The sequence below is a fragment of the Vidua chalybeata genome, chromosome Z (genome assembly GCF_026979565.1).
Source record: "Vidua chalybeata isolate OUT-0048 chromosome Z, bVidCha1 merged haplotype, whole genome shotgun sequence".
Taxonomy (NCBI): Eukaryota; Metazoa; Chordata; class Aves; order Passeriformes; family Viduidae; genus Vidua; species Vidua chalybeata.
In genome coordinates this window covers 29,650,883-29,677,129 of record NC_071570.1, presented here as the reverse complement: position 1 = coordinate 29,677,129, position 26,247 = coordinate 29,650,883, and the positions used below count along the sequence as shown (strand labels likewise).

The window sequence follows — 26,247 nt, the reverse complement described above, 5'->3', positions numbered from 1 at the left end:
ATTATTTCTTACAATGGTGTGTGGTTTTGTCCTTTCACCTATTCAATTTTATATTACATGTAATCACTTTATTTGCTATATGTGTCAGGTTGCTTTGGATACTTTTTTCTCATATCTATTAAAATGGCAGAAGAGGGAAAGCTCCTTATCCTTAAAGCTTCCTTCTGTTCATCGCCTCTCATTTAAACAGTGGAAAGAAGCATGTTGGATTTCCCCCAGCATGTCTCCCCTGACAAAGAGATACGCTTAGCAAGTACAGAAGCTGACAAAAAACTGTCAAGTTTTGATGTGGAGATGAGCATGAGAGAAGACGTGTTTCAGAAGATTGTTTATTTACAGGTAAATAACAGTGTGTCTGCATAAGTGACATGTATCTAAATTTATCTGAAATTATTTGGTATACACAATGCTTTTCAAAATAACTTTGTTTCCTCTGTATCTGTACCACTCAAATCTTTCCAGTGGGACACTGCTATACAACAGAAAACAGTGTATCATGCTGTTCCTACTCTTTGCCTCTCGTATCTAGATCTGTATATCCTTCTCTCTCCATTGCAATAGCTTTGCCTTTTGTCAGTCGTCCGAAGAACTGATACAAGTAATCTAAACTAAAAGAGGGAAGCCTATTAGGAATTTTTTTTGTTTGTTTTGTACTGGCTGAGCTTGTTCCAAGAGGGAAGAAAAGAGGCAATACAGCACTTACATTATCTTATACTGCTTTTGAATTGTGTCCAAAAATCTGCTTTATTGAAAAAGTTGAGAATTTTAAATTTAAAAGTTGTTTTAAGTTATGTAGGTTAATGAGAACATATAAATGGGATTGACCTCTGAAATTACCTCTTCTGATAATCTAGTTATAGACAATTACATTGTATCATCTTCTTCATCTGTTTCTTCAGCCTCAAAATAAAACTATGTTAAAAGATGCATTTAGTGTTGAACCAGTTTCTATCCTTTTTGTGTTTCTGTTTAGCTTCACTTTTAATTGAGCACCTATAGGTATCTCATAATCTTCGTTTGTACTATTTATTTTGTAGCTCAAAGAAAGAACATTTGGTTATATTATTTGGTTATATCAGAAGGAATATTTTATTTTGTTCCAATATGTCTGGTGACGTTTAGTAATAATTTTATTAAAAGTACAATATACAGATAATGAGAGGAAGCTATCTAATGTGATAACAAAAAATATATGTTTTTCTATGTTTTATATGTGAATTTTTCCTCTCAACTCCACTGATTTTTAATATTCTTGTAATGCTCATAAGATACTGGAGCCATATTTCTTTGAGTCACCATTTGTGATTTTTGCACACTCGACTGGGAATTAGAATTAGAACCATACTAAATTGCCTTCCATTACCATTGTCTTCTTTTGCTGTGTTTTCCAGGGAAGTTTTCAAGTGTTCTCCTCTAGCTTTGTATTCTTGTAACATATTTGTGGAAGTATATAATAACCCCATTCTGAGTATGTTCTGTTGTTTGTTGGCAGATAGTGCCTTATGTTGATTTTTTCCCTTCTGTATTTTATGTTGATTTTTTTTTTCTTCCTCTGGTGTGTTGCTAGTAATTAAATGACTTGATTTGTATGTATTATCTACTGTGATTTTCCCCACCCTCCACTATAGAATGCACAGATACATTGAGGACTAATCTAACATATGTGTATCTATCTGTTTTTCATTTACAGGACTATCTGACAGCAGGTAGTGAAAACTGATTGCTGTTATTCACTACTATTACTCCCTTAATTTTTTTTTCTCATTTGGTGTTTTCCTATTTCATTTTCCCTTGCAGCAGTCTTTGACCTTTATAACAGAATTTTTGCTTAAGTCTCCGTTTAAGTTTTTTAGAAATTTTTGTTAACTGCAGCATGCAAGCATGTTTTAATATTAGTTTGCCAGAGATGCAACTTCTGAGTATATATCCACTCCTAATAACTGTTAAAGTAGTAAGAGTTTTGCTCTCAAACAAATGTGAAATTTCCAGTAGTGCCAGACTGGTCAAATATTCCTATTTCCAAATAATAAAGTTCTTGTTAATTTTTGCTAAATTTCTAACACCTCCTCCTGTTAGAAACTCTCAGTTTAAAAGTCAGGCTCCAGGACACATGAAAAAAGAACTTCCACAAACAGAATTCAGATTTTAGCTGAAATTATTTTTCCAATTCAAAAAAGCAGTAAACAGTCAGATTAAATCAGGTTTTTCATGGCCTCACTGGCAATTTAATAATTCAGGTAAATTAATTCATTTTCATGATCCTTCAGGGGGGCCAGATTAAATTGGGGTGAGGAGAATGAGGGTCCTTATACTTCCATGTTATTTATAGAGCATCATACTAAGAGATGAGCAAATCTGCCTGACCTCAGTGACATGCAGAATGTTTTAGCTCCCCTTAATGGGGACTAGACTTTTCTAACTAACAATAGTACTCCTTCTAAATAATGCTTAATTTAAGAGGTGTTGATGGAGGAAAATTATTGAGGTTTTTACATTTAATTCAAGAAAATATTAAAATAATGTAGTCACTTTCTTTTCCCCACACATTAAGGGGGGGGAAAATTTCTGCATAAAATTATGTTGTTGAATATGGTCCATACCTTGTTTTTTGAAAAACTTGTATTTTGAGGTTTGAAACTTGGAATAAAGGTGAATTTGGTAGTGAAACTATAATTTTAAATTTTGTAACTCCTAACATGCACATACTGACTAGTAGAGGCATGCTTAAGAATGTTGCCAGTCTTCTCCACCCACATGCCCTCAGGAGAGCCTGATGTAAAGAGCTGCTTCAGGTTTTGTTCATGAAATTCTAAGTAGGTTTTGTTTTTTATTCTGTCTGAAGATTTCTTCATGGAATAAATTAGCAAGGTTCTTCAAAACAAGTATGAAATGGTATATAAAATCATCACCACAAAAATTCTAAAAGTTCTGGAGAGTTCCAAAATTTCGTGTATGTAGTATATTCAAGATGATGGTCCTTGTGGGTCCCTTCCAACTCAAAATTTTCTGTGATACTGTTTTATTTTTGTCACTGATAGCTTGGTTCTGGAGAAGACAAATATGCTCAAATTTTATGCCATCTGATATTCTGAAGTGACACTTCTAATCTTTTGGGGTTTTTCTTCAATCCCTCAGACTTTTAGGATACAGTATTATAGCACTGATTTTCTTCAACTATGTAAAAGAAAGCTATCTCTACAGAAGAAGTTTAAGTGCACTGTGCTGTAAACTGAAAGGACTTGCCATTAGGACAGCACGTAAATGTGCCGAGACACTTGGTAAAAGAATATTATTTTAAAAACATTCTACATGAATATAAGAATACTATTGTGTAAGGTAATTGTTTTGGGGGACTTCTTAACATTAAAATCTAGGATGTTCACTTTTTTAATATGACAGTATTCTCAAGAACAAATCTGTTAAAACCCTTCTAATGCTTGGTATGGTTCTTAAAGTGTATAATAAATTCAATTATTCTATACTGTCATTTCAGCAGACTTGTGATGTTGAAAATGTAAAGCCTGAAACAAAGCGATATCTAGAGAAATCTGTTCAAGTGGGGAGAAGAAATGGACTCCATCTTCCTAAAGAAGTACAGAAAGTAAATATGGACTATTTTTTTATAAAGCAAAGGTTACAAACTGTTGAAGGTATAAATTTATGGTTAGGTAGCTGTACTAAGCATATATTTGAACTTCATGCTTTTGGATCTGCTGAATCACTGCTCTAATCTTAACTGTTCTTACTTCCAGATCCATCTATTAAACTTAAATCACTTGAAGGTTTTTAAACTAGTCTGATAGACATCCATGAAACACAGTAGATAGAGGTGGTCTGCATCACCTTCGTAGCCTTGAGACTAAAAGAAGCATAGCTGAAAAGGTTGTATTATATATTATAATTTTAGAGAGTGCCTAAATTAGATTCCATGGGAAGAGACCTCTCAAAAAATGTTGCTAGTGAGTCTGCACTTCTATTCAAATGTATGTATAACTGTTGCAAACACACAGCTGCACGAGTTTCAGTTAATTGAAGTTGTAAAATGTGTGTAAAATTTTAGCATTTCACCTGAAAAAAAATCAAAGTAGGTTAGAGGAGAAAACAACCTGCTTTGAATTTTTCTTCATTAAGGGAGAACTGCCTTAGAAAGCAATTATCAGACAATCAGGAAGTAAATTTTTCAGTATTTGTGGTGCTGTGGCATCCCACCCTTAATGGGAAGGGAGCACCCAAGATTCATACAGATGCTTGTGGTTGAAAGGAACAACAAAATCAGAGGGTCTGCAAAAGCTTACAAAGCAAAGCTTGCAGAGCTTTTTATTAGTAAATTATATACTTGGTATGGAAATTGGTACGTTAGTCCTTGACCTAGCATAAGTATATGGGAGTAGGTTTTGGATAAAAGGGATAGAGTGAGAGGGAAAAGACAGAGAGATAAATTAATTGAAGAGAGGAAGAGAGAAAGAAGAAGGGGAGAAAGAAAGAACACCATTCATGCCTCCAGCTGCCTAGGTGGCCCGAGTCCTGGGGGAACGGCCTGGGCCTGGATGGGGGTACTGTTTTATAGATAAGCTTTCCTTGCCCTGGAGAAAAGTTTTGCACTTTCTGTGTAAATTAGTTGTCATGCACAGTCTGCTCTTTATACTGTTTTGGAAATGGGTCAGAGGGCTTTGGGGGTCTTTGGTGGTCTTGTTCCCCCCATACAGTCCGTGCCTGCTTCTCCACCTCATTTCTCTGTTTGTGCTGTACTGAGCTGTGCTTATCTCCAGGAGGTAGATCAAAGACCTTTGTCCCAGAAAAGTGCTGTCCTACCTCCATATGGCCCCTTGTCCAGTCACATCTTGTTCTTTCTCACAGCATGTTACTGCCAACAGTCCTTCCTTAGGTAACAGTTCTGTTACCTAAAGTCCTTGGTGCCACAGCCACCCTGCTACTGGTATTTCAGACATACACACTAGCTCTTATCTTGTGGGATTCTACAGATGCCAACATATCTTCAAATTCTGAGTGATATTTTTGACTATATTATGACCTTTATATCTGACTGTTGAGTAGACTTAACCCTTTGTAGAAAATAACCAATCTTCATCCACATCCTTCTACTAGTGAAAACAGTTTAATGTGTATTTTCATATAACTGATGCCTCTAAAGGTATTTTGAAATTCTTTAGGGAACAATAGTTGAATTACATTTAGTTTTTTATTTGGTGCATGTTCTCTTACTGGTAACTATTATGTTTATTTGAACTTGGCAATAACATGTAGAAACTTGCTATGATATGTATTAGAAAATGCTTAAGAAATATGACTATCAGGGTTTCACAATAGGTTTTGGAATGGCTTTGTCTTGTGAGAGCAGACTCTTCTTTCTGTCATACCATATCTGTACAATTCCAAAACAGTGGTTTTGAGAGGGTTACATGCTTTTTTACTGCCTTCGTTCTCATTGATCTCAGTGGATGTTTTTACACATAAAATTGTAATTTAGCTGTTCAAATAAAAGAAAATATTTGAATGTTACCACATGAAACTGTTTAGTGAATCTGTTTAATCTCTGCAGTCCTCTCTAAGCTGAGTTTAAAATGTTGGAGTGATAGCCCTTGGTCACAATATTGCTCAGGACTGAAAGAAACGTAAAAGGAAGACTGACAGGGTGTGAAGTATGATGCTACCTGCAATGTGTTATTTGCTCAGTCCTGGTATTTACTGTTGGTTAGTAGAGAGCCTAGCTGAAAAAAAATGAAATGTTATTCATGTGGAGGATAAAAATTGCCAACTTTGATTTATGTTTTTCCACTAAGTTCAGTTTATACCCAATACAGGAAATAAAGACAATGAAGAAAAAATTGAATGAGCTGTGTATAGACTTCAACAAAAACCTGAATGAGGAAAACACATTTCTTGTATTTTCTAAGGAAGAACTTGGTGAGTAGGATGCTTGCTTATTTTTGTTTTTTCAACCTTCCAGTTTTATTGGAGTAACTGATTTTTACCCCATGCATGATGGTTAGATCAAGTGAAATTCTGTTCTTTCCCAGTCTTTTCTGTTTCCTTTTTAGTCCTTCTCCAGAATAAATTCAGAGTTATCTTTTGCAGGTATTCATGATGTCTTCATACATTTGTGCTTCCTGAAGTTTTTGCCTTGCATCAAGTTAGAATGTTGGTCCTACTTCCTTTAGCATAACTTTACTCTGTTCCTTTTCTCAATTATCATCAAGCAATCATCCGTGTAATTATTGGAAAAACTTTTTTAGTCCTGCCATAAAGTTTAACAAATTCAGTAATATAAACCAAGCTAGAGATTTCATGTGACAGAGAATTTGGGGATTCGTTATCTGAAGTGCATCACATTAAATGTGCTCTAGTAACAGAGATTTTTTTTTTTATGTTATTCAGTTTTTATCTGGTCGCCTTATGTGTATTTCTCTTTTGCTCTCAGGTGTTTCCAGCTTTTGCTTTGCTTGGTGGAATTTGAAAAAGTTTTAGCAAATCGTAAAAAGAGAGGTATCTTTCTGCGGCAATTTCTGATGTCAAAGTAGATTGCAGCAAAACAAATGCAACAGTCTCACAAAAACAGGGGGGAGTAGATTATTTTGGTAAAAATTGTTTATTAAATTGTGTTCTATAGATGGCCTTCCTGATGACTTTATTAACAGTTTAGAGAAGACTGAGAAAGACAAATATAAAATTACCTTAAAGTATCCCCACTATTTTCCTGTTATGAAGAAGTGCTGCATTTCAGAAACCAGGAGAAAAATGGAATCTGCCTTTAACTCTAGATGCAAAGAGGTATGTTGTGTACTGGCTGTTTTACAGTGCAGTGACAGAGCTGAAATGGGAGCTAGACATTCAAATGTTAGGTTTGAGATTTGCACATTGTAGAGTATTTTGAAATCAAAACTTATCAGCGTGGTCTTTAACAATGCCTTCGTCCAATTTATTCTGATATACTTCTGAGACCTTAAAAGTTGACAATCTGTCTCTGTGTGCTTATTTGTATGTATCTTAATGTTCAAGTGGTTCTGTTAATAGAAGTGGGATTTTGATCTGTGAAATTTCCCTACAGTGTTCTGCAGACAGTGTCTGCTAACAGACACTTTTCTCCCAGAAAAGGATGTCTTATTGTGGCTTCTGTAGTCATTTGGGATTCTTCAGAATAGAGAGAGGTTATTTAAGTACAGGTTTTAATTATAAACACAGATGATTAAATGTGAAATCAACAGATTGCATATGTGCACAACTAGACAGGTACAAAATAAAAAAAAGCATTGAAAGATAGAGGGTATGTCATTCAGACAATTGTACCAACCATGCATTAGAGAACAATAGCAGAGTTGAAATTTTGTGCTTGAAATGCTTGGAAGTGTGATGAGAACAAGATAAGATAAAATGGCATCAGGAACTGAACACTTTGCAAGTCAACACACATGAAGAGATTTAATGATAAAACTGTATGACAGTCTTTTAATCTAGTGTGGTTTTTTTTTTTTTTTTTTATCTGACAAATCTCACTTTTCCAGAACTGGAGGTTTACTCAGTTATGTTTTCAGGTTCTTGAGGATTCTTCAACACATATAGGTCAAGTTCTGTTTTGGATCTTTCAGATCCTTCTCGGACTGCTATTGTTAGAGTGGCAAAAGAGGAAAATTTGCAAACCAGCTTTGAATGTTGGTGCAATAATTAGCAATCTGTCTTCATCACAAACAAGCAATTAAGCCTGCTGCCAGAAATTTCCTTATTGTCTTTCACATGTAAATGATTGATAAAGGAATTAAACTCTTCACAACCTGAAAGAAAATGGTGTATATTTTGATAAATTAAAAAAGATAAGTTGTTACAATGAGTAGTGTAATGAATGAGGTCAACTAGAAAATCAGATACCTGCAAACACTGAGAAGAAGCATTCCAAGAATCTAGCTAAACTTAGGTTATATTATATTTTAATCTGAAAGTGTTTGTTTGAAATATTTTCCATTTTATAGGATTACAGATATTACTGAGATAATTGTTTTGTTAACATGTGTTTTCTGGTTTCATTTTACAAATTTGCCTACTTTCTCTTTTAGGAGAACACAAAAATTCTGCAGCAGTTGCTCCCACTAAGGGCAAAAGTAGCAGAGCTTCTTGGTTATAACACACATGCCAACTTTGTCCTGGAGGTAAACACTGCCAAGAGCACAGATAATGTAACAACCTTCTTAGGTTTGTTCACATTTATAAGCGATACTTGTATATTTAATGTAGTAACATGTCTCCTCAGCCAAGATGAATTTAAATACATAACTGGGTTACAGCACCCATGACATTTAGCCGGAAAAGGAACTCTGCTGCCTCTGTTCTAGCATATATATATTTTAGATCATAGCTATACAAATGAAGTTGTTCCAAATCAGGAAGCACAAGGCAAATTCTGAGAATAACTGCTTTGTGACAGCTAGTATAAGCAAGTGATTAAACCTTTCTCTGCCCCAAAATGCAGTTACCTTAATTTAGAACCAGAGTAACATGTGCAACTTAAGCAAGTTTATCAGTTCAAGAGGCTGCATCAGAATTGCAGCTTTTTGTTTCCAATTTTTTTTTTTTTTTTTGAATCTGTAGTCTTGGTGTCTTTTTCTGGTACAGCTGCATTAAATATGACAAAACCTTACTGTATGAGATGATGCAACTTCCATGAGCAGAATTAAAAAATTATATCTGGAGTGATGGATTAAGTCTATAATTTAAAAGCCCTGTAATGGAATTTGATCTGAAAACAGAGATATCTTAAACATTTTAAACATAGCAGTTTATGAATGAAATATGAACAGGAGTCATCCTGTTGATGTCAGTGGCCTCTTGGATGTAGAGTTAATCTCTGCTTCCTAATAGCTCCACTGAATAGTATGTGTTCCTTTATTACTGTGTCCTAACACCAATTAGGAGTGTATATTGATGTATTATATAAGTAAGCCCTCCCGAAGAAATCAGTACAAAAATAAGGTATGTTTGCTGGTAGTGGGGTGTTTGTGTTTATGCTTCAATAAAGAGGTTCAAATGCTCCTCTTTCTAAACCTGTAATTCTGTTGCATTTCTCCTGAAATGTTCCTTCATGGGATCAGATCCATATTTGGCAATACCAATTTTCAGTATACTTGACAATTAACAAATACTTGGGTTTGATTTATTATTAAATGTTAGGGTTTTTAAGTGTACTTGAAGTATTTTAGACTTTATTTGTCCATTATATTACTGTAATTTTGAAGCTGACACATATACGTTAGCGTATCATGCTTCATGATAATTCTCACAGAGGGAGAACATGCATCAAATTAATTGTCACTTTTTATTTGGTTCTTTTGATATATCCTCAGCTACAAACATGATAATGTGTTTTGCTCTACTTTGTTCCTATATAATCACGTTTTAAATCAAACGTTCACAAGCTGATCTTACATTGAGGAAGAAGAGCATTCTCTCCTATTACATATTCTGAATTTAGCACAATACAAGCTGCAAACAGTATTTCAAGCACGCAAATGCATTTAGTGTGTTACAGCCTTCGTAGTAACAGGAGTGTCAATTCCCAAATTTTACACTGTACATAGCAACAATGAACATTACTGTGAATTCTTAATGAAGAAAAAAGTATCTGATAAGCCAGAAATACTTACAAGAGAATAAATACAGAATGTACTGTATGGAAGTGTCAGTAAGCTTAAATATTTTATATTCAGTATGTCTGCTTCCATGGAAAGAATATTGGAAGTAATTTGAATCATAGACTTGAATATCCAGAAGCTTTGCTAATGTAGAAACCAGCCATCCTATAGGCAAGAATTCTTGGGTTTCTTGGATGTTTTATAGGTCTTTAGCTAGAAGTATTGAATTTTGTGTTGCACTTCCTTCCAGTAATTAACAATAGTTGTAGTCTTTGGCTGTTGCTAAGAAATGTATGAGGAATACTGAGATTACATGACATAAAATCAAAGGATTCAAGCATAAGTATCTGGTGTTACTTTATGTTTATGATGGCTTGGAAAAAGTCTAAATTTACGTAAATCGTTCACACCACTCTTTGGCCTACATGGAATCTACTGTATCATTTATAGCATGCCTGCAATTAAGACTTCTTAGGACAAGGAAACAGATGTTGTTTGTTGTTGGTGAATGAATGGGAAACACCCACTTCTGGAGTACGTGCTTGAAGTATTGAGTTCACTTTATAGAAATGGATAATGAAAATGGAAGTTTACTCCAAGCCAATCTTTCTTTCAGATGATTTGAGTAAAAAGCTAAAGCCTTTGGTTGAGGAAGAAAGACAATTCATTCTAGATCTGAAGAAGAAGGAATGTAAAGAAAGAAACTTTGACTATGATGGAAGAATCAATGCATGGGATCTTCATTATTATATGAGCAAAACTGAAGAGCTGAAATACTCCATAGATCAAGAAAAACTGAAGGAGTACTTCCCAATTGAGGCTGTTACAGAAGGCTTACTGAATATTTACCAGAAGCTGCTGGGACTTGAATTTGAGCAAATAGAAAGTGCTCATGTTTGGCATGACAGTGTTACTCTTTATACAGTAAAGGATAAATCAACAGGAGAAATGCTAGGGCAGTTCTATTTGGATCTTTACCCCAGGTAATGCCTTAGTGTTTTGCTTACATGTTTAAAATAGAATTTGTCTTGATGGGTTGCTGCTTGTTTAATTAAAATTAAATGCATTTGGAACTATATATTTGTTCCACTGACAAGATTAATACTGTGTTCATTAAGTTGTCCTCTGGACTGTGTTCAGGTTTTTTTACACTTTTTAAGTACTTCCATATTTTTTGCTTATATTCATTTTTATGAAGCATTGCTACTTCCTTCATATTTTTGGTAGTATTCCCCTCTAGTCAGTTGTCCATAATTTTTTGCGTCTATGAACTTTTCCCCTTCCTAGCTTACTACTGGGTTTTAGTTTTTATTTCTGTTGAAGTATTACTATAGCCTGCTCAGATCAGTTATATTTCTGTCTGCTAAGAGTTCCTAGCTTCTCCCACTTCCTCTTTACACTTTGTGTATTTTCTACCCTGTTGTCCAGGTTGCTGAATCAAATAGATCAATATCAAGAATAGATTCATGTTGAGCACACATTCAGATTTACTTCCATGTTGATGTCTGTAGCTCTCCAGCTGTCTTTGTAGCTATTTAGAGTATTGTCTGTGTTTTGTCAAAGATTAGGAGACTAGACTGGTTTGACAGGATTTATTCTGGGGTAGTCTTCTTGGGCTATTTGTAGTTCTTTTTTTTTTTTTTCTTTTGGTGTAGGATTTTTTAGATTAGTATTTATCATTTTATAAATTTTCTACATATTTTTTAATGTAAGTTGATTTAAGGTTTTCTGGCCTAAGAAAATTAGGGTACTCAATATATATATAGTAGATAAATTTTTATTTTTACGGTACCATACCTATCTCCTTCACCTGTTTACCTGCTTCCACCTTTATGTATATCATGTGAATTGCTGAGGGTGTGTGTCAGTAAGACTCCTCTGACTTAATCTGAGTAGTTAACTGAATAGTTTAGGGAAAAATTTTCAAAGTAATTTTTCTTTAAACTCTTACATCACAGTGAAAATGCAGTTTACTGTATTCTTTTGTCTCCTGTTTAAAAAAATTGCATCAGTGAACAGAACCTAGTTCTTCCTGTTGCAGTAGGAAGTGCAACAGCTGGCATCTGAAGTATATATACTTTCAGCTTTTCAGTGAAAACCAGATTCTTTTAAATGCTGCTGGGAATCTTGAAATGTTGTGATTTCAGTATAAGAATAGAAGGGGCTTTTTTTCCCCTTGTGCTCTTAACTTATTCAGTCTTAGAAGTCTTGGAAAGATGTACATTTTTTGTGTAAAACTTTGTATAGAGACACTGACTCATTGTCCCTGTTCTTGAATAGGCTTCACCATTCTGGTGAGCAGACTTGTGGTTTGAAGATAGTATCTGATGTATTTTCTTACACAGAGAGGGAAAGTATGGGCATGCAGCCTGTTTTGGTCTACAACCCGGCTGTCTTCTCTCTGATGGCAGCAGACTGATGTCTGTAGCTGCTCTGGTAACCAATTTCACAAAGCCAGCATCGGATCGTCCATCATTGCTGCGACATGATGAAGTAAAGACTTACTTCCATGAATTTGGTCACGTAATGCATCAGATATGTGCAGAGGTTAGTGATGTTTCTTCTCCAGTGTAAGACTTATTTCTTTCTCCACTGTCTCAAAGCAACGTATAGTTCTGTTTTGGTGGTTTCTAATTTTAGTAAAGCACGTATGCAGAGTTCTGGTTATTTTTTTGAAGTGTCAGGTTGGTTTTAGTTTTAATATTTATTTAAGACTGAAGCAATAAATACACTGTTTTATGAAAAACATTTTTGTAGGAACACGTACTTTTGCATTTGCATCATGCAGGAGTCTATTTATTCATCACAGGTACAAGTAAAGTGAAGAAGATGCTCAGTCATGGCTTTGTTCAGACAGCTTTTTATTTCTTCTAGTTTTGTAGAGGTATGTTATTAGAAACCAGGTATTAGAAACAAAATAATGCTTCTATACCTAGGAATGAAAATAATTTCCAAAACTAGATGACCTGAAGCATTTTGGCTTTTAGTACTGTTGAGACCTATCACTCTTGACATCACAAGCATAAAACAGATCTTGCCTAAGCTATTATATTTTTTCATATCTGACAGGTTAGGTTTATTGCAATGACTGGAAAGAAATGAAGGTAGTTTCAGGTTTTCCATCAGGGTATTAATAAAGTTGTAAAATTTCTGTTTTCATTTTTACTTACATGTAAAATTGATACCACTAGATGATAAATTTATTATTAGCCTAATGAAAATTTTATATTTCAGAAAGAGATGAGTGTTAGTATTCACACACCAAAAAATTCACATAGTTAATTACAAATCCAGATTTTGTGTAGAACTTCGTTCATCTTGAGTATAAACAAATACAAAATAATTAAGTCAAGGAAAAATTACCTAAATTAGATTTTAATTCTTGACCATGATCCTAGAGACTGGAACTGCAGAATAAAGAAACAATGTTATCAGAGAAACTAATATATTAAATCCAGAGTTAATAATTGCTTAGATATTTTTGAATCATCTTAAAGGTAAAAATATAATTATTATTTTATCATCTTCACCCTGTGATACCTGTTTCTGGTATCAAAAGCTGAGGCATAAAACCTAGGCAATATAGAAGGTGTTTATAAGTGTAACACATTTGGCATTGGTATAAAATGGTACAAAACTGACTGCAACATTTTAACAGCCAGTGAGGATGTGCCTCAGTGTTTTGAAGTCCTTTCAGGGCAGCCAAAGCCAACAATTCCAATGCGTATGTACTTCATTTGCTCTGGAAGTGTACGCAGATCAGAGGCCTGCTTTCCAGTTGTCTCTCACACTGCTCTGGTGTTTTCTGTGTGCCCAGCTGCCGTGCTCACATCTCCTGTATTGTATGTAGATAGCTATTTGCACGTGTGCAAACTTGCTAGTCATAGGAACATCCATATATTCCCTGGATTTGTGTGTACAAAGCACTGTCTTGTTTCATATGATGATTTGTTTAAACATGTTAGGACTTTGCAGTTAAATGCTATGCAAGGATGAGACTGGGAGGAATTTGTGAGCTGCTGGTAAAGGTCTGATTATATAATATACTGGAAAAGTGAAATATACTGTTCGAGAGTGAGATCAGGGCAAGGAGGGAATTTGTATTGTTCAGGAAGTGCTCTTGAAGTAACTTGTACCAAATGTCTTGGTATTTTTTGTTAGTGTAGTGCAATTGGGTATGGGTAAAGGAAGATATCTGAAGGCCACTTGCTTTTTGCTCTAGCCACTTCTATCACCATTTCTTCCCTGAAGCTGGTGCTTCCTAGCTTTTCTTCAGAGCTGCTGTTCAGCAAGGACAGTAAAAAGGGCCAGCCTACAACTATGGATTTGAGCAGCCTACAAGAGTAGAAGAAAGTTTTACTCCTTTTGCGTTGTTCTTCTGAAGACATGAGAAGAAGACACATGTATGTGACACAGATGTCAGTTCACGGTTATGTCCTGTATTAAACATGCTTTTTTTGGTAACCTTTCAATAAACTAAGTTCAAAAGCCTGTAATTATGTAATGATCTATTTCCCAGCAGAGGATGGAGTGTAAGACTATCAACAGCTCTTAGAGAGGACAACAGAAAATTCTTTTTCTTTTAGCATTTAAATGTTTTGTTAGTATGTTGACAAGAAGGAAAAAAAATAAAATTGGGCTGGCAAGCGGAGGTACACTTATTACAAGACAAGGATGGAGTGATGGTAGGAAGGCTCTGCAGAGGGATCTGGGCAGGCTGGATCATGGGCTGAGGCCAATGGTGTGAGGTTCAACAAGGCCCAGTGCTGGGTGCTGCCCTTGGGTCACAACAACCCCAGGCAGCTCCACAGGCTGGGACAGAGTGGCTGGAAAGGACCTGGGGATGCTGACTGACAGCAGCTGAACATGAGCCAGGGTGTGCCCAGGTGGCCAAGAAGGCCAATGGCATCCTGGCCTGGATCAGCAATGGTGTGGCCAGCAGGAGCAGGGCAGGGATTGTCCCCTGTACTGGGCACTGGTGAGGCCACACCTCAAATCCTGTGCCAAGTTCTGGGCCCTCAGGTCAGGAAGGACATTGAGCTGCTGGAGAAGGGCAACAGAGCTGTGGAAGGGTCTGGAGCACAAGTCCAATGAGGAGCAGCTGAGGGAGCTTTTCTCCAGTTCAGTTTAGCCTGGAGAAAAGGAGGCTCAGGGGGTCTTTATTGCTCTTTACAACTGCCTGAAAAGAGGTTGTAGCCAGATGGGGGCCAGCTTCTTCTCCTAGGCAATCAATGACAAGGCAAGGAAATGGCTCAAGTTGCACCTGGGAAGATTTAGATTGGATATTAGTAATTTTTTTTTTTCTCTGAAAAAGTTGTAAATCTTTGAAATGGTCTGCCCAGGGAAATGGCAGAGTCAACATCCCTGGAAGCGTTCAGAAATGTGTGGATATGGTACTTGAGGACATACGTTAACAGCTTAATAGTGAACAAGGTGGTGATGTTGGGTTGGTGGTTGTACTTGATAATTTCCAGCCTTTATGATGCTATGATTCTGTGAGACTAAATAATTTCTGTGTATTTGAACAACTGTCTTTCAGAGGTGACTTCTTAGAAATATTTGGATTTGGATTAAATTTTAGTGAAGATTCTTAACTGTACAAACTTTTCTTCAAAATTTGTATTGGAAGAGCTTCTTAAAGTTTAAGTTATTGCTGATACTAAAATTAAAGGAAAGTGCTTGGCTTTCAGAAGAAAGAGTCTTTTATCAAAGTGTCAGATTTGAAAACTTTTCATGGATAAGGTTGCTAGGATTTATTTATTTCAGTCCATCTATTACTGGTTAAAAAAGTTGTGCTGTATGTTAACCACATATATTACAAATGATGACAAATAGGGCAAAGTTTAATAGAATAAGTTAGTTAAGTAAAGTCTGTGAAACAGCATGGTGGACTGCATTACAATAAACTTTTTAAAGCACATAGTTGGAGTTTACTATTTTTCTTTGGGGTAATAAAAGAAAAATCTATAATAATTTACAAATTATGTAATTGTCACAAGACAGCATGAAAACATTGTATTGTCATAACCTAAAAGGTAAAAATCAATAATACTAAAAAAATTGAAGTACTGTTCTGTACTAGTAGATAATGCTGTATATAACTGCTGAGTACTCTACTTTATTCCTTGATAATAGTCTTATGTCTGTTTTGTCCTCCTTTCTTTAAATTTAATTTTTAAATTATTACTATTATTATTATTGGTCTGTTCAAATTTTCCCTTTTCCTGTGATTTAAACTGAAATTTTGACATCTGAAATATTATATTCTGCTAAAAATCTTGGCTTCTGTTTTAATTTGATTCAATTACTTTTTTTTTCCCTAGACTGACTTTGCAAGGTTTAGTGGAACTAATGTGGAAACAGACTTTGTAGAGGTACCTTCACAAATGTTTGAGAACTGGGTGTGGGAAAAAGAACCACTACAACAGATGTCAAGACATTATAAAGATGCAACCCATGTTGGAGATACTCTCCTGGAGAAACTTGCTGCCTCTAGACTTGCTAATACAGGTATCTCTCTGCCTTTTCTCCCCACAGTATACGTATAAAAGTATGTAACTTAAAAAGCTGACAAACATAAGAAGCCTATTAAATTTCTTCTGTGTATACACTTACCACTGTCTTTCTGGGTTTATTTGTGTGAGTACCCCACTAAAAAAGGCTATGATGATGGATAGAACTCTTTGCAGGAACAGTAGCACTCTAATTTTTCAGGCCTACTACAGGACTAAAATACCTTTCCTATCCATGTAAATTTTTACCTGTGAGCTTTTTTCGTTTAAAATTGGTGGTGTGTGTGGTATGTGGAGGAGGGTAGTCTGTTGTAGTCTGGTCTGGTTTTTATGATTTTTTAGTTTCAAATGTACTCCAGAACAGGCACTGTGCAAGATACCATATACCTACATGTATTGTCTACATTTGATTTGCATGCACACTTAACAGATATGAAAGTTACTTGCAAATTTATTGAACAGACGTAACATATACCAGACAGCATTGTTGTAGACCTTACACGTATCTCCAAACTAAGACTGTAATCTCATATCATAACCTATCATGTCATCAGAGCTTCCCATTTATGCTAGCAATTCATCCTTAAGCTACTCCTGCTTATTTTGTATTGCTTTTCCTATCCCAAACAAGGAGTCTTTGTCCTTGCAGCTTGCACAGACTCTAGCTGCATGAGCATTTTGTCTGAGTAAAGGTTCTTACCTTGTAGCTTCTTAAAAAAAGCTTAAATTAAAATTTGCTTTTAAAATATCTGCTTTATTTTAGTTTCGATCTATGAGTAATATTCAAGAAGAGGGGGCTTAGTGTGATAATTCCTTTATTAAAACTATGCTTTTCATCTCTTTGTAAGTGGAGTAATTCAAATGGAAATGATGTAACTCCAAAATTCTATTAATTTACTATGCATGTTGAGATCTTTGAAGGAAAGATGCGAATGAAACTCCAGCTATTTTGATGCTGGTTAATTAAATGTTTTTACCCAATTAGGCCTTCTAACCCTCCGTCAGATTGTTTTGAGCAAAGTTGACCAGGCACTGCATACAAAGCTGTCTGTTGACCCAGCAGATGAATATGCTAAATACTGTATGGAGATTCTAGGAATTCCTGCCACCCCAGGTATGTCAGTATGAAGCTTTTATACAGCATGCCCAAATGGTTTGATTTAACATGCCTTTCTTTCTCAGTAATGCTTGGCATACAAAAAACAGGGTTGTTTATGGAATAATCTACTTTATGAAGCTGCAATAATTATTTTTAATATTAGGATGATCTTAATGATCTCTTCTGAAGGAAGATTCTGAAGGTAAATATAAAACTTTTGCAAGATATATTTTAGAGTGACATGATGTGAATTCCACTTTAGATGTTCTGTCACATCTGTGTTGGATGTACAAATAGACTAAAATAGGAAATTGAATTTCCTTTGTTTTTAACAGACTATATTCAATAATATACTCAGACCCTTTATGCTAAAAGTTTCAAAGTAGTTGATATTAATTCCTTATTAATTTATTGTTGAAGTACTGTATGCATCAAAGAAATAACTGAATTTGATTTCAATAACTTGATGTTAATCTACTTTTCAAGGAACAAACATGCCAGCTACTTTTGGACATTTGGCAGGTGGTTATGATGGTCAATACTATGGATACCTGTGGAGCGAAGTGTTTTCCATGGATATCTTTTATAGCTGCTTTAAGCAAGAAGGAATAATGAATCCAAAGGTAGATGATGAATACTTTTTGATAAACTCTTCTGTTGCACTTTGTCTCTGAAACCACATTTATTGCCATCATGATCCCTAAGTATAACATCTCAAGTACTACTTATGTACCTGTCGAGTTCAGATCAACAACAAAAAAGGTGTAAAAATAACTTTAAGAAAACCATTTTAAAATTTCCAAGAGCACTTGAATTTTAATGCAATTATTACATCACCATATATTTAATACTGTAGTAGTTTTGAGATATTGTGTTGCCTTGTCTAATGCTTCCCTCTGAATGAAAAAACATTCCTCCATTGCAAGAGCAGATGCATATTCTTGTGCTGTGAAACCTGTATGATAGTGGTGCTCTGTTTCTTTTACATTTCCATTACATTATGTATGCCTCAACTGTTTCTTTTACATTTCCATTACATTCTGTGTACCTCATAGTTACTATTTAGAAAAAGGAATTTATTTTGAGCTTTCTCTGTCACAACACAAGGTCCATTTGAAGTCCAAATCATTAAGAGGTTCTAGATTTACTGGGTCTTTTTTCCCTAGAGTAATTCTCCAGCCTCTTCTGCCTCCAGCAGAGAAAAAGGATAATTAGTGATGTGGTTAGTAGTCCTGCCAATTCTAGTGATGTTTTTCAGAGATTATAGTATTAGACTTGAGTTGAGTTGCTACAGATGAGATAGATGAGTTCTGTCATGGGAAAGACATTTTGGGTTTCCTCATCTTCTTAACTATGTTCTTGATTCAGCTGCCAGCACTAGTTCTTCCTTTTGATAGAAGTACACAAGAGAGAAATAAAAGAAAGAGTAGAAAATGCATGGCTGTCCTTTTCCTCTCCTGGAATTTGCCTTCTTTCTTCCCTGTACTTATCACAGCAACTAGAACTTCTAGAACTATCCATCCCTCTAGCGGATTGAGACAGTAAACAAGATTAGATTTTGATCTGTACAAAGAGGGGAGTTGAAAAAGATTTGGGATGGAGTAGGACTGTGAAACTGAGGCAGTGGTTAGGCCAACAAAAACCAAAAGGAGTTTTATGAACAAAAGCAGCCAACTTCACAGTTTGAGAGAAGAACTGATGTAGGATTTGGAGGTTAAGATTGACCTTGAAGGGGTAGGGATTCATGACAGGTGCATATGAGAATAAGCATACCTGCTTATTCATTGGGAATATCATCACTCATAAATAAGAGCAGTAGAGAAGAAGTGTCAAGTTAAATGAGTAAATAAAATAACTTTTAATGGAATGTTGTTCATATGGATCTTAAAAATGATATTTCAGGAGGGGTCAGACTTGCTGGCTTTTATTACTGCTAGCATTTGGGAAAGATGGCTAAGGGTGCTGGTGCCAAACTTGTGGAACTTTGTGTCAGATTTTTGTTCTGGAATGCCCATATCCCTCCAGTGCCATCACACTTTTGTTCCATCAGTTTTACTCTCTAGTCTCAAAAGTCTGATTTAAGTGACTGTATAGTCAAAATTCTAAGTTATAGTTTGGCAAAATGGCTCTGTTACCTTTACTTCTCTTGAGAGATGTCTTTTATTCTGATTTTTTGCTGAGAATTTTTGTTTTATTTCCCTGTGTATGGGAGGCTTTGAGAATAAATTAATTATGCTAAAAGTGAGTATTTTTGTGGAACAGCTGAAAGACAGCTAGTATTTCTTTTATTGTGAAGCCTGTTATCCAGGCTAAGAAGTGAAGCAGAAAGATGATTATTTATGTGTATCACTCGGTCTCTGGCATATGTGCTCACAAACACTTTGAATGCTGATATAACTTCAGTCTACTCAGAAATATGTGTAAACTACAAGGAACAGTGTATTCATTTGCTGCTGATATTCAGCAAACTAACAAAAATAGTGAAGTGTTAATGACGCTACAGTGATTTTTTTAAGCTTATTATTTATTTTTATTTTATTTTAGATTTTTCCAGCTGTTATTCAGACAGTGCAAATGGTAGTTCAATTAAGTCATGGAAGGCCATCACTTAAAAACATCTGTACAGTCATGTCTTGGTTTGAAAGACAGGCGTCCACCAAGGAAGGCAGGAACCTCCCTTGGAATGGAGAATATGACCCCCTTCCATCCAAATTATTGTAAATTTGAAATTACAGGGCTTTCAGGCAAAGATATGGAAAAGGAATGTATGTTTACTGGTATGTATGTGCATAACAAGGCAAACAAACAATAACAACAAACACAACCAGAAAACCCAATCAAGTCTCCTCCCTGCAGCTTAATCAGTTTCCCCTTCGGTGCAGTTCCGGTCACAGCCAGCAGGGGCGCTGCTGGCTCCCGGCCAGGCATGGGGTGCGGTGATTCCCCTGCGGCTGCAGGGGCCGCTGTGGCGCGGGCTCAGGGACCACACGGTAATGGCGGCTCGGCCCAGACAGGAAGTCATGAGCGGCAGCTGGTCGCGATTACCAGGCTCCAGCACGAAGCTGGCCCATACGGGGGTTGGCTCCGGACCCCCCACCAAATGGCCAGGAAACAAAAAAAAAGAATTAAGCAGACTTGCAGTGGAGGCAAACTGCAGCAGATGGGGATCTCAGAGTCCAACATGCAGGAGTGGCCGCGGCAGCATGAGGTGAGCCAGTCCTGATATTTCAAAGTGGTCAGGTGGTAGGGAAAACAACAAACAGCTCCCTTCTCCCACGAACCCGGAAACCAGACTGACAAAAGCCCAGCCCTAAAACTCTGGGGTCCCCTCACCTTTTCTCTGTGTTGACAGATGTAACCCACCCCCAGCCACGGCCATTTCAATGGAATGTTGTGACTCAAAGCTACATCTTTTGTTTTCTTAAATATTGGTAGTTATTGTTTCCTAGCAACATATGGGACAAAATTACATGAGAGGAAGAAACAAAAGGAAAAGTCCTAATTGCCAACAAGTCATGAGGAAGCAATGTGTTCTTGTTGAGTTGTGGGAGAAGTGTGTGCATATACACTGATTAAAGGAAGAACATTGTCTTCTTCAATATCAGAAGCATTTGGGATATGTGCATGGAAAATAACATTTTCTCATTTGTAGTCATGTCTTAGAAGCCCAGAATTCTCCAGATATACATGTTCCTTAAAATACAACTTCTTGTTAAGAAACTCTTCATTACTTGTTTTCTCAGAAACTTCATTAATAATTTTAAAGGAATCCATTCTTTCTGAAGCAAAAATGCTTCCTCCTGAAATTAAAATCTGAGTTAAGCCTCATTTTCTCTAAGATACTTTAATAGGTGTGTTAGATATGTTTGTATGTATGATATATGTATGATAACTGTGTATATTATATGGGTGTAAGTACCATGCCGTTCCACAATGCCTTATCTCTGAAGTATCATCTCTGTTATCCAGAGATTCCAGAAAGAGAAATCATCAGTTAGAGAGAGGATGTTGGGCTCCCTCTTCCTGCCTGTCAGTCACAGCGGTAATCCTTCACTGAAGATTTTGAGGAGGTTGTGTGTTTGTTATACTTTGAACATTTTATAGAATGTCTTCAGACAAGTTGTGATTATAGCTTCAAAACCAGTGTAAAACCACAAGAAAAATAATTTCTTTAAAACTGGTCAGATTTCTGCTCTCTTGAGTTCTTCCAGGCGATCTAAATTATACTTGTGACCTATCCTGGTATATCCTAATTTGGTACTAGGAAAATCTGGAAGAAGGAAAGTTGTTTTATCATGAATAGATTTTTATATATGCAACAAATACAGAAAAAGGGGCAGTGGGCAAGACAAGAAGTACTAACATTCTGCTTTACCTTCTGTCAGGCTGGGATGAAATACAGAAACCTCATTTTGAAACCTGGAGGATCTTTGGATGGAATGGATATGCTACAAAATTTCTTGGAGCGTAAACCAAGCCAGAGAGCTTTCCTGTTGAGTAAGGGATTACATGTTCAGTGAAGTTATGATTCTTTTGTAATGTCATATAAGTATGGAATCAGCTGGAAACGTCAGTGTATTTCACATTTTAACTATGTATCACTCTAGGGAAACTGGGTCATTTTTTGATGATTTTTTAAATTGTATAAATAAAAATGTGACTTTTAAAATAAAATTTCATAGGATTACAATATTCAACATCAGGACAAAAATTCTGAGATGTGCAGAAACTGAGGAGATTGGATGGTAATTTTTAAAATTTTTTATGAAATAATACTAATTAATACTAATCAATATGAGGAGTTACTGCCATGTTTTTCTTTTAAGAGATGCACTTGAATTATGTTTTGTGAATTAATTTTAAAACTGAAGGGGATAAAAAAAATACAATCAGCAATAAAGGAAATAGATTCATTCTTATTCTCTATTGTATTGTTAGTTCTCCAGTGTCTCTGATGGATAGGAAGTGTGTTTGATTTTGTCATTGTTTGAATTCAGTCCAGTAGCCTGACAGATTTCAAGACTGAGAACCTGCCCCAGATACCTTTATAGCAGAGATGTTTGTGTGGTACTTTTAGACCTAATTCAGATGCATGTTAAATTTTTGTACCATTTATATACTTAAAAAGTATAACTAAAAAGGAAAAAATCAGCCAAAATTGGTGACTTTTTCAGTTATTCCACTACTCTTTCTGTTGATGACCACAAATCAGGTCTTTGTTTTCCAAATTATATCAACACTGGCATTGAAAATTTGTACTTGAGCCATTTTAATGGCTTCAGTTGGTTTCTTCAGTATTTTGAGATACAAATAAGGAAGGAAGGAAATAAGATATCCCTGACCGGAATGATAAAAGCCAATTCAAAGTTTTCCTGTTCCTTTCCAGTGTGGCATACAAGAGATGCTACAAAAAAGTGCATTAGATTTAATGATTTCAGCTGTGAGAGTGTGAAAGTAATCAAGGAATTATTCTGCAGTTTTTCTGCAAAATCAGGAAAAATTAGTCTTACAAGCCAACTCTACACCACCCAAATAAAGCTGTTAATCCAATTATTGATATACCATATCTTACTGTGGTTTTACTATCACAGCATGTATATGAACAGCTTCAAAATTTTATTTACTAGCCAATACATTTTAGACATTAATTCACAGTTGTAAACATGGTAGGGGTCTATAGTTTCTTGCTCAACAATGAGATAAGAAAATGTGCCTGGTCAACTCAAAAGACTTTGTTCAGCAAAAGAAAACTGATATAATTCACTTTGGGTCAAAGCTGTCCATTTTTTAGGGGAAAAAACCTGAAATTGGGATTGTTGTCACAATTTGTGAATGTTTCTCAAAGTGAGAAACTTTATTTTTTGCATTTTGTTCTTCTTTTAAAGCATTGAAACTGGAGAGTTAAAAACTAGCTTAATTAGTTTCTGAAGTGGAAAATCAGAATGGATTTATCTTTTAACTGCAGGGGTTAGATGTGATGAATTGTAACTATTTGTAGCCAAAACAGATTAACTCTATAGTCTGTCCAGACCACACAATTAAGTAAAATCTAATTGTTATAGTCAGTTAAAATTTTAGACTACAGTTTTGCTGGGGCATGTAAAGGCAATACATGGAAATCACATGTATGAGAACATCTTGAACAGTATTCAGCATGGTCAGAAGAGAAAGCTGAGAAAACTGATGGATACAATATTATTCCAAAACCTATGAATTTTGCTTGATTGGTTTCCCTTACATTCTCTTGCTTACAGTTTTTTGCTGTCTTTTTATGCATGTTTAAAATTCTTGTGATTCTTACTAACATAGCTTTTTCTTTCATGCTTTAATGACAGCTCCAAAGAATGAAAACATTGAAAAAAATATACTAAGTGATACTTTCCCTAAATGAATGTGCAAATCTAAGCAATGGAACCTTTATTAAGAAAAAAACGCAGTTTTTATTTTAGAGTTGGTAGGCAGATTTCCACATGAGGGAGACCTTTCTCTGCATAAATCAGCAGTCTTGGCTCAAGGTAAATAATTGTAAGTAGGCAATTATAGGCAAAAATATGTGGTGATAAAAAGTCATGTGATTTAAAAGTTAGATTTAGAACAGTACTGATGGTAATTATGACAATTTAATTGACTTTTTAATTTCCTTACTCTTTAGTGTGTGTGCTTGTATGTTGTACAATGTTGAGTAGCCAAGATACTGAAGTGCGGGAGAATGTCTGCTATTACTTGTGTGTAGAAATGCCTGCATGATTGTACAGTTATGTTAGCAGCAAATGGATATCCATGTGTGTAGGGAGGAAGAAACTAAACCAAATTGTAACCACAAATGACAGTGTTCTGTTCTATATCCATTCCCAAAGAATAGGATTTACTGTAATTTGTTTTTGTAGAAGCTAGTTCCTTCATCAGGCAGTAATTAAGTCAGATCAGCCTATGGCTAACACTACACTCAACACAGAAGACTAATTGGTATGTTCTGAAGTGCTTATGAAAATCTTGATGTGGTAACATATCAAACTTGTCTGCTAAATTTTATATTGGCTTCCTGGAGCCTTCTGAATTAAATTGGGGTTGGATTAAATTACTTTTTTTCTTCCAACTAAAACTTACTCTATGATTTTATTAAATTGATGTTCATGTTTTTATTCTAAATACATGATCTTGGAATGGAAAAGTAACCTGGTTTCTGTTTTTGCACCTGTCTATAACAGGCATAAAACTTTGTATAGGAAAAACTTTCTCTGACACTATTCTAAGACTGTGACATGGAGTCCCCCAGTAAAACAAGGAACACTTCTTCTGCTTTGCAAACATGAGTTGATGACCTTGACACTGCCAGAAACAATCACATATATGAAATCGTGCCAAAACATAGGTATCTGACAAAGCCTAGCCTATTCTAGAGCTGCTAGACCTAGGCTTCCCCTGAACTGAATTTCAAAACTATGAAAGTCTGAGTTTATTCCAACCCAACTTTAATACTATAATAAATAAGGAAGTAATCTGTAGTTTTTTTCTGTAACAGACAGATGGCTTTTAAAGTTAGTATCGTATCTTCTTAAAATTTCACTGTGTTTAGGATTATTATTTTCCAGTATTAGAAATTCAGATTGGACTTTGGCTTCACAACAAAGGCCTCACAGGAAAGAGTAAAATCGGAGACTCAGGAGACAGTGCCTGTTATCCACTGAGCAAGTGGATAACAGGCAATGGCTTTCTCTTTCTTTTGCTTCTTTGTAAAGGACAGAATGGTTTGAGCATGTGGCTGGCTTACAAGGTGGCTAAGTGGTGGCTTCAGCAGCTGCTACTGTCTACTTGTCTGACAGAGGTCCAGCATGTATGTTCTTTCTGGATTGCCTGCAAGTCATGTGGTAATTTTTACATAAATGGTAAAAGTAGTCTGAGTAAGAGATTTAAACTTTCCTCTGTGAGATGTGGTGGCTATTAGTTATTACACGTCTGTCTGAAAAAATGAAAGATATCCAAATACCTTTGGAGGTAGTGCAAAGTAGTTGAGTTACATGGAGATTCCTGGAGGGGTTTTCCAGAAGCATAAGAGCTGTATGCATGATAAGTGATTTACTGATATGGGTTAGAGAGGCTAAACATCAGCTGGTTATGTGGTACCCAAGTCAGAGGAAAAGGGGGGAAAGCAGTTAGGTGGAAGGATGAAGTTGGAGAATGGTGTTTTGACAATAGTTGTAGAAGGGTTGAAGTGGACGTCAGTTAACAGGAAGAAGACTAACTTGATGTATAGTGATTTAGGCTGTTTAAATGTTTTTCATTGTTTTATGAATTAGAAACAAGACATGCTTTTCTAGGAATAAATTTGTTTTTACTTGCAAGCCAAAGAACATGAGACTGACTTGTTACTTGAGAACTTGACTTCTTCTTGACATCTGGAGATTATTTTTTTTTCACCACTATTTTCTTCATTAATATATTTTAAATAATAGATGGTGGAAGGAAGGAAGGAAGGAAGTTTTTGGGGAAGTTCAGTTTGTCAGGCATGTGCCAGAAATCCTGTAAAGCTAATCATCGCTGGCCTGTGTAAAAAGTGTAGATGATACTAAAGATGCAGTCCCAAACAGCAGTCAATCTATTTTAGACCTCATTAGAATAGATACAGACAAATTAAGTAAATGAATTGGAAGTAAGTGGTTGCCTAGAAACCGAGAATCATGACCTAATTTTGTTCAGTATTGATTAACAGAGAATGGACTCAAACAATACTTGCTTGCTTTATACTACTAATGAATTGAAAAGGTTAAAAATCTCAGTGTTAAGAGAATCAAGGAGGGAAAAAAATTATTGGGAAAAAAATTGTGAATGAAAAGCTGTATGTCTTTGAGTTTCAATTGGCCAAAATCCCACAATTTCGCAACTTAAAAATCTTTGTGAAAAATTCTAAGAACCAATCTGCTCACCAGTAAAAACAGCATTTAAAAATAAACAAAACAGAAGTGTGTGGTCAGAAGTAGGAAATAGTTATAAAATGAGG

The 26,247-nt window shown here is 35.5% G+C and overlaps 1 protein-coding gene across 2 annotated transcripts in view; it reads left to right on the top strand.

The window, feature by feature from the left end:
* Positions 1-22,168, top strand: part of NLN (neurolysin) — a 34,378-nt gene extending 12,210 nt beyond the window's left edge. Inside the window, exons 3-13 of one of the 2 annotated variants that reach the window (XM_053932793.1) lie at positions 191-339; positions 3,497-3,601; positions 5,823-5,925; positions 6,629-6,789; positions 8,067-8,202; positions 10,255-10,621; positions 11,984-12,185; positions 15,962-16,148; positions 17,136-17,264; positions 17,736-17,872; positions 21,635-22,168. In XM_053932793.1, coding sequence (XP_053788768.1) covers positions 191-339; positions 3,497-3,601; positions 5,823-5,925; positions 6,629-6,789; positions 8,067-8,202; positions 10,255-10,621; positions 11,984-12,185; positions 15,962-16,148; positions 17,136-17,264; positions 17,736-17,872; positions 21,635-21,769 — 1,811 coding nt within the window. In that variant the 3' untranslated portion in view covers positions 21,770-22,168. Of the gene's footprint in view, positions 1-190; positions 340-3,493; positions 3,602-5,822; positions 5,926-6,628; positions 6,790-8,066; positions 8,203-10,254; positions 10,622-11,983; positions 12,186-15,961; positions 16,149-17,135; positions 17,265-17,735; positions 17,873-21,634 lie in introns of both variants that reach the window. The other variant, XM_053932792.1, reaches the window with a different exon arrangement.
* Positions 22,169-26,247: the final 4,079 nt, after the last annotated feature.